The following is a 9,197-nucleotide window of genomic DNA, read 5'->3' as shown; positions in this document are numbered from 1 at the left end:
CTAATAGATGAATTAAAAGAGGTAGGTTCCGTAGTTTTATATTTTCATGTTATATGTGTTATTACACTGAAGCTGTTTGATTTAAACAGGTTTTTAACCTTATAAAGCTTGCCTTAAAGATATAATCTTCTGTGATTCTTAAACTATGTGTTGTGTACTTATATATTTATTGTGTTTGAGTTATACTGTAAAATTTTAATATTTATTGACACAATGTGCATAAAGGTACAAAAATAGTTAATACTGCTCTTTCAGTTAATGGCCTGATGGTTAGGGTGCTCAACTCGCAATCTGTGGATCATGACTTCAAATCCAAACCTTTCAATTACCCTAGGAACTTTATAATTAGAAATTTAACTTAAAAATATATCATATTTTTGAAAATATACAAGTTAAGATGATGTAATTGTGTAAGTAAAAAAAAAAGAAATCGTGGCAGTATTATAATTTTTACTTTAATTTGTTAAATTATAGCTCATATACCAAGCTTAAAATTCAAGAAGAACTAAGCAAACATCTCTAATGTATAATAGTATGCTTGTAACAACATTTAGACAAGTTTCTGCATTTCCTGTGATAAACTAGCATTTAAGATGTTAGTTAAATAAGAATTGACAAATGAATCAACCTAAGATTATGCATCAGTCTCTATATAAACTTACCCATGTAAAACTTGGAAATGTAATTATATATGGATCATCAATAGTACAAGTTATGAACTAATTACAATCAGCTTTCAGTAATTTTTTTCTTTTTTTTTCCATAGCTGGTTAAACAGAAAAATTCCAAGATTGCAAGATTTGAAGCATCTGACAAAAGTGTTGTATTTTACATGGATAACGTAAGAAATTTTTTGTACTATCTAGTACATAAGATATGTCTTTAACTGTATTTTCTATCTTGTTTATGATCTCTGGTACCTACTGAATATCCTTTAAGTTCCTGCCATTATATTGCTTAGAATTTGTTTTCCTTTCTGTAAGTTTGCTCACCATGTGTCATAACATTAATTATGTGTCAAAGTACTTTCTGATTTCATAATATTGTGAACATGTTAAGTTATTCTTCAGATTTCACAATATTGTTTACATTTCACTTTATATTCCATGTGTCATTTATATTTTAAACTGTATACTAAATGTAGTTCTGTACATGTTAAGTCTTATCATAAGCTCCTCACTAGGATGGTATTTTAATACTGAACAAGGTTATTCACAGTGGAAACAAAATTTTAATTGAACGGTTAAAAAAAAAAGAGTACTTGAAACTATAAACGTGTTTCAGCTTTAGAATTTTTCAAACAGCATTTTTGGAAGTTTTCATACATATTATTATTATACTAATTTATTTAACTGGAGTGCATGTCTTGAAACATGTTACTTGCAGGACTTAAATGTACATTTGTTGGAGTAATGTTTTCTGTTAAAATGGTTGTGTATGTTTTACTCCAGTATTTTACTTTCAGGCTCCCCATGATAAACCTTACTGCTTTAAGGTCCGAATTGTACGACAGTTCATTGTGGGTAATATACAATCAAGTGTTGTCAAAGTTTACGATTACTACAAACCAAGTATGTATTATATATCTTTTGCCATGAAGTTTTTGCTGTCCTCAAATAACTATAATTATATTCTTAAGTATATATGTTGTTTTCCAGTATGTTATCATTCATTTCATGTTTTATATAATTCTTTTTCCATCATGTTTCAAGTGTTTTCATTACTATTTATTTTACTACCTAAATTTATTTATTTGTTTCTTTGTAATTCTAAGGCATTTTTGCATCATAATCTACAGCCAATTAGACATACAAATACTTCTAATAATAATTAATTATAAAAATGATTGAAATTCATAATGAAATGTACACTGGCTATACATCTCGAAAAGTATGCTATAATATATATATATATATATATTAATACAGAAACAAAATTTTTAAATGTTACTTAGAGTACCATTTCAGCAACTAATAAGACAAATGTGATATGTGTGAAAGCAACCCTAGGTGTTACTTTCTATAACATTTCTCAATCAAGGAAGATAGATACTATCTCATTAAGTAGTTGTAATGTAATAAACTTCCCACCTTGTTTGTGAAGCTATTTTCTGTCAGTCACATGGAGTAGGAACTAGCATCTATTTCTCAGAATTTTCTCATGTAACTGGTCAGGCATAGAGAGAAAAAGAGACTGCAAATTTTAAAAGTAGTTTTGACACTTTATAAAGATAATTTTCTACTTTGGAAGAGTCACTATGTACTGTCAGTCTTGTCCTTATTCCACCCTTCTATCCATTATGTTTATCAGTGTGTTACTAGTGGCTATATGACTCAGTCTCTTACTGTTGTGTTTCAATTATTTAAAAGTAATTCAGGCAGCATTGGTTTGTTTTGAACTATAATTTTATTTCCACTTCATCTTCGTTGTTGATATTAGTTTAATTTATTTCATTTCTGTCTTTGCAAATCCTGTCACATATTACAGCCAGCCTTTGTTTTCAGTGCTTGTTTTCCAATCAAATTTTGTCATTTTTTTCAACTATGGACAAATCATTATTTTTCTCCTTCACCATATTAGAGCATTGAACCAGTATTATTGCAGTAATCAGATAATCATATGCTTTTTTACTCTAAGGCTGGAAACACAACAGATCTTCTAAGTACACATATTTTAGTGCCAATGACCAGGATTTGTAGTTATGACTGAAATGGTAATTGGTTTATCTCCTTTCAATCATTTCTTCTCTCATACTTTTTTGTGAGATACTATCTGAGATATATATATATATATTTGTCAAATGGTAACTCTATGGCAAAAAAAGACCACCATACTGATCTATGGGCCTGGTCATCTGCCAAGACAACCAAACCATGATTTGAGTTTTTTGAGTCAGAGAAGTGTCAGTTGTTCTTGTGTATATCATACAAGTTCAAGATGACAGTGGAATGTTGCCATAAGAAGGATACTGATCATGGATGTACTGAGATCATTTTGGGAGGTTTGTACATCAAGACAAATAGGTACATCAAGACACCAAAATACAAGCTGCAGTGGGTGAATGATTTTTTTTCAACATGACCCCCCATGCCACCAGATTATGTAGTAACAGTAACTGACAGCTCCAAAGTTTTATGAAGATTTATATTATTAATTATTGTTTTGTTTTAGTGGAAAACTCCTGAAGAAGCTGTAAAGCAAAACGTTGAGTGTCCAATTAAAGAAAAATAACAAATTTGGTGTTATAAGAGTGTTTATTTCTGTATTTTAGACACCAGTATGCAATACAGAAATTAAATAATTTTTTTACCATTTGTTAATCAGAGCTAATTGTTGATGGTGGAAATATGTTTCTAAGGTTGGTTTCAAGAATTGATCGTAGAGGCTCGATAACATTTAAATCTGATAACTGGATGTCAAGTTAGGTGCCCATACTCTTTCTTGTGGTTTTTGAACCAATATTGAACAATTTCAGTAGTATAAGTTGATGCATTGCCTTGCTGAAACTGGTTATCTGTTTGTGAATAATGTTTATCAAAAGATGGGCCTGTTATGCAATAACTTTTAATAATCATTTACTGTCACTTTACCTTTCAGCAATATCTTTAGCCCTGCACTATTCCAACAAAAAACTGCCCATTCCATGACAGATCCTTCACCATGTTTAACTGATGGCATAAGAAATTAAGTGTTGTAAGCTTCTTTTGGTTTTCATCTCATATAAACATATTCATTTAATGAAAAAAAATTTAAAAGATGGTTCATGTGACCAAAACGTTTTCTTCCATTGATCTTTGGCCCAAATTATATGTTCTTGACACCATTTTAGTTGGGCTTGTGCATTTTCTAGTGTTATTAGAGGTTACTGAATATTCAACCAACCATGATAACTCATCTTGTGCAGTTGCCTTCAAGTTGTTTTTGGCAGAGATTAGTTAATGTTTGGCTTATATCTTTTGTTTCTGTCTTATTACTCATGTTAATGCTCCTTGTCATGATCTGTCAACTTATCTTTTTCATCACTGTTATTTTTGTCTGATGTGGTTTAAGTTTTTTTTTACCTATGCTGACATCAGTTCTAAAATTTTTCCTGGCATGCATTAATTATTTTAGGTGCATATTTCACTAAGGATCTAGTTAGATATTCATCTACAATCATGCCTCTTTGGATATCTGAAGAGTTTTTAAACTTGTATTTTATAAAACTTGTACACAGAAAAATTCTATGATATAGAATATTTTAATGCACAATTAAAGACGCCAGAACTTGGAGTTAGAAAAGGTGAAATATTTCTATTGTTTTGTCTAACTCTTGTATATGAACTGCAGGATAGTATTGTCCTAAATGTTATGGTATATGTCGAAGATAAGTCAGGTCATACTGTTGTTTGCATTGCTGATTTTATTGTATATAATAAATAAAGAAGAAAGGTGCTTATTACCATTGTTCTTTGTGTTACTGTATGTTGAAAAAATGAGGCTTTATGGTTTCTTTATACTGTTTTTATTTAAATTATAGAGGAATCATGTTCCCAGTTTTATAGTCCAGACAACCAGAGTCCTTTAATTCGAACCATCTGTGAAGGAAGTGTATGTCAGTGTGCTGAAGGTGGGTAAGAAGAGCAATTTTCTTTTCATTCATGGAAATCAAAATAAAATATGATCATAAATTACTACTTAGCATTGAGATAAAGTGTTTGATCCTATACTTGTTTCATTATCCCTCAAAGTTTGGGAAAACACTGAGCTACATGCAAATTGAAACTTTTTTACTAAATCTTTATATGCATTTGAACCATCTTCCTCTTCTTAGAGCTGGTAGAACAGATTTATGAATGTTAAAGTAAATTTGAGACATTTTCTGAAAGTGGAAAAAAAAACAAGAAAGGTTATAATTAAGTTTCACTATTAAAGATTATTTGTGCAAGGTCAAATTTCAGATTTTGGAAATGGAAATTTTAAGGTCATTAATGATTATTTCTACCAAAACTTAGGACTGTGTACATCATTACATTAGAAGGTCGAGTATGTTGTATTAAAATAATTTTGGAGCCTCACCACATTGTACAATCCCCATTGCTATATATGGTCACACTCCATCTGACAATCGTGCATTTTCACAAGGCCTCACAATTTAATTTCCATCGACCTTTGTATATGCTCTCCTGCGTCTTGTCATGCCCTTGGTACAGTATCTCAAAATCATCATGAATTTCTTTGGAAAACGTTTTGTGACACACCATGTAACATTTCTGAACGTTTTTTTTTCCTTTTTTTAATCCATTGACCAGTAGAAATTGCACAAGACTTGTTACAGTTAACGAGGTGTACATAGAACTTGTCACCATATATTGCTATTTTCCCTGGCTAGATACATTTCCTACAAGTTTTCCACAGTTGACCTTCCTTTCCTGGATATATCATGTACATGTAACTTATTTTTATAGGTGGAGAACCTTCTTGATTATGTTGTATATACTGTTGCATGGGGCACACAGGTTCTCATCTGTTACAAGATGCCATACTTGGCTTACCATAGATAGCTGGGATATGACTCGTTTCCCTGTCTCTGTCTGGATGGTACTGGAGCCCCAATTTGATATTATTCCTTTATTTTCCAAGGCCATTAAGTACAAGGGATATCCCCCATATTGGAAATTATAAATCTATGATATGAACAAGTCTTTGTGGTTTGAATGTATGAATAGTTTGTATTGGAAAGTGATGTTAAATACCATTCCAAAAGTGATAAATTTGTTGGTGGCAATTCACTACCTATGACATGCCAAGTGATGTCAAAATGTAGTTTTAAAATATGTTTTTCTTCAGCAACTCTATATTGGCTGTATTTGTCATGTGATTTGTTGATTTGCATATTCAAAATCATATTAATGTAACATACTCAACCCTCTGACTCTAGGAAGAAGTAATCTGTATTTAGATTTTAAGATCTATCTAAGCTAATTAAGTTTTTGGTGTCATATCACAGGTGGCTGTCCTCCTAGACATCCCTTTCAAGGTGTAACAAGTGTACATGATATTAGTGAATCGAGAAAGTTACTTTTAGACAGAGCTTGTGTGGATCATGATTATGGTATGTAAGGAAAATTCTTTTATTGTATAAGGGTTTAACACTGTTGAACTAAAGTAAATTTTCTTATTTTTGATTTGTGAATAAGTAATGTATACTTATAGCTAATTTTATTAATTCTGTATTCACTTTTAATTAAAATCTGTTATGTATTTATACATATGTAGATATTTTTTAACGAACTACCCTTTTTTTACTTTTGTTATCTGTAAACACTTTTCCAAAATTTTTCTTTTACACACACAAAATGTTAGTTTTGAAAATTAATTATAAAAAAAATCCTTAAATTTGATGAGCTGTTTTATTATACGAAATTTCTTTTTTAAAAGAACCATGAGCAAAAAAAACTTTTTTCTGCTTTAGTAATTTTTAAAAATTGATACATCTAAAATGTTGTTAGCTTCAGCATAGCGGGTCATAGAATGGCTCTGACCTTTTTTTCAAGTACAAACTTTTAGCTCGTACTTCTGTCATCTCTTGACCGATTTGAGCTCTAATTATAGTTTTGGACTCAGGTGGTCAAACTCTTTTGACTGATGTATATGGCTATGTCCAAGGTCTCATAGATTAATTTACTCCTGTTTAAAAGAATTTCAATTTGAGGGTAGGTTAGTAGAGATCCTGATGAGTAACAAAACTGAATGGGGTATATGCTTGCCCCACGCTTGGTATTACTGGTGCACAAAAATATAACTAATAAAAGGGGGGAAAAGGTCAAGTAGGTTAATTTACTCTAATCCTGCCTAAAATAATTTCAAGTGCCACAGCTATTGAGGATTCCCTCTTATGTTTGTTCCAGAAGGAGTTGGGTTCATATATTATTAGTTTCATAATGTTTTGAATGTAAATTGTGGATTAGGTTTAAAGAAATAGAAGCATTTCAGTTATTCAGTTTTCCTCTGTGTTGAGAAGCATTGAATCATTGGAACATTAATGTTACAGTCTATATGAATGATTATTTGTATTGTTGTTATTCTCTGAGTTTTCATACTTCATTGACTTAAAAACACTGTCATGCTCATTTTGACATGTATGGTGAGTTAATATGTGGTTATTAATATTTTTTTAGTGTGGAAAGGAATTGTTGAAAGCAAAAGAAAGAAAATGGATTTCGTTATATTTCGTTCAGAGTGACTTCAGTTTTTAAGGAAGGTAATGCTAGTTTTAACTTGTGTAATGCAATGTTCACAGTAGCTCATTGAATTTGTTAGATAAGACAGCTTTATAATGTTTTCTTGACACAGTGAAAAAAAATGTTTAGATACTTTTTTTTTTACAAATAAAAATACATATTGTTTAAACCAACCTTTAAAACAGAATTAACACAAACTAGGGAATTAATTTCAAAATACGTTTTCACAACTTGAGTGAAATATATGGCAAATATGTTGTTATATTTTCTTATAATTAAAAAAACATAGCCTGCTTAGAGTTACTATTTGTAATTTACAGTGTAATTATATATATTTACATCCTTAGAAAGAAGAATTAATAAAATAATGTCATTGAAATGAATGAATGGAGTGTTTGAAATTTTAATGGTTGATACAGATATTATATTAATAGAATGTTCATAGTTTTCAGGGCTGACATTATATTAATGAAGTCTTTGGAATTTGTGTGGGTGATGCGAGTATTAGTAAATTATTTGTAACTGTGTAGTTGACACTGATAATGCTGAGAAAAAGTTAATATTCTGTATTTAAAAACATATAAATAAAACTGACAACTAACCTTAAAGACATTAAAATTTAATTGGTAATAAATATATACAAGGAAAATTGTAAAAGTTATCTATTATAAAAAGATCATGGTACTTTGATAGAAATGGGTTTCATAGTATTTATATGCATTTCCTATTCTTAAGGTATTGAGCGAAAAGAAAATATTTTGCAAGAATCTAAAGATCTGATGGTACGAGACTCGTGTTCAGTAGCTGACTTAGATGTACAGCAAGAATATGTCATCATGGGACGCGATGGAGCCCAGTTTAAAGATGAGGATACTGGAATACTGCTGTAAGTGGTCTCAGGATCAAATAATACATTTCTCTTTGCCTTTCTGTTACAGTTATAGTGTCCTAATTGTCAACTAATGTGTTATCAGTTTGGTCTAATGTTCATTGCTGTTCATTGAAAAAATTTATAAAAGAGAATAAAATTCGGCAATAATCATTGAAACCAATATACCATTTCTTTTTAAACCTTTGAGCTATAAACATTCCATCCATATAGATTGGATGAATTGAAAAACATCATTTGATTTGTAGGTGAACTAATCACTTGAAGTACCCTGGCATAGAGCCTTGTAGATACATAAATCTATCCCATTTTAAAAAGATATATTGCTAAGTGTTTCTTAATCCTTAAATCGGTTTAATAGAATTTGAATTTCATTCTTTGACCTCCCAATATTGTGAATTGTAGAAATTGAGTAGCCATTATCCACATATTTCTATCACATGGGAAAGATAACAAGAATGCTTAGAAATAAGTTGTTAAATTTTAATGGTAATTGTTTAGTAATCTACTAACAGAAGTAAAACAACTTAACACATATAAACAGTCACGTACAACAATAAAAGTATTAACAATACCAAGCTACATGTGGATCTAAAATAAGTTGTTAAATTTGAATGTTGTTTAGTAATCTACTAACAGAAGTAAAACGACTTAATACATATAAACAGTTATGTACAACAATAAAAGTATTAACAATACCTAGCAACATGTGGATCTAAAATAAGTTGTTAAATTTGAATGTTGTTTAGTAATCTACTAACAGAAGTAAAACGACTTAACACATATAAACAGTTATGTACAACAATAAAAGTATTAACAATACCAAGCTACATGTGGATCTAAAATTTGTAAGTAGACTTATTAGTGAAACAAAAAACTCAAATTCATAAAACTAATCAAAAATTGATACTTCAAGTAAGCATTACTGTAAGCATTAGAAAATGGGAGACAAATTAATTTACCAAACAACCTTTGATCATACTGAGAAAAAAATAAATTCTAATATTGTATCTCAATAGGTTTTTTCGTGTGATTTTTTTTAAAACTAATACTAACACTTCGTTAGTGTATTTACTATATTTAAG

General features: G+C 30.0%; 1 protein-coding gene across 1 annotated transcript in view; it reads left to right on the top strand.

Annotated features, from left to right (window-relative positions):
- Window positions 1-9,197, top strand: part of LOC106460254 (venom factor-like) — a 107,317-nt gene that overhangs the window by 97,179 nt on the left and 941 nt on the right. The window contains 8 exon segments of the mRNA XM_013919943.2: window positions 4-21; window positions 767-841; window positions 1,466-1,571; window positions 4,520-4,609; window positions 5,990-6,094; window positions 7,161-7,184; window positions 7,187-7,243; window positions 7,959-8,109. Of these exon segments, the coding sequence (XP_013775397.1) occupies window positions 4-21; window positions 767-841; window positions 1,466-1,571; window positions 4,520-4,609; window positions 5,990-6,094; window positions 7,161-7,184; window positions 7,187-7,243; window positions 7,959-8,109 (626 nt within the window).

This window comes from Limulus polyphemus, unplaced genomic scaffold, assembly GCF_000517525.1.
Source record: "Limulus polyphemus unplaced genomic scaffold, Limulus_polyphemus-2.1.2 Scaffold33, whole genome shotgun sequence".
Taxonomy (NCBI): domain Eukaryota; kingdom Metazoa; phylum Arthropoda; class Merostomata; order Xiphosura; family Limulidae; genus Limulus; species Limulus polyphemus.
The sequence above is the reverse complement of the archived record's forward strand: the minus strand, read 5'-3'. Positions and strand labels throughout refer to the sequence as shown.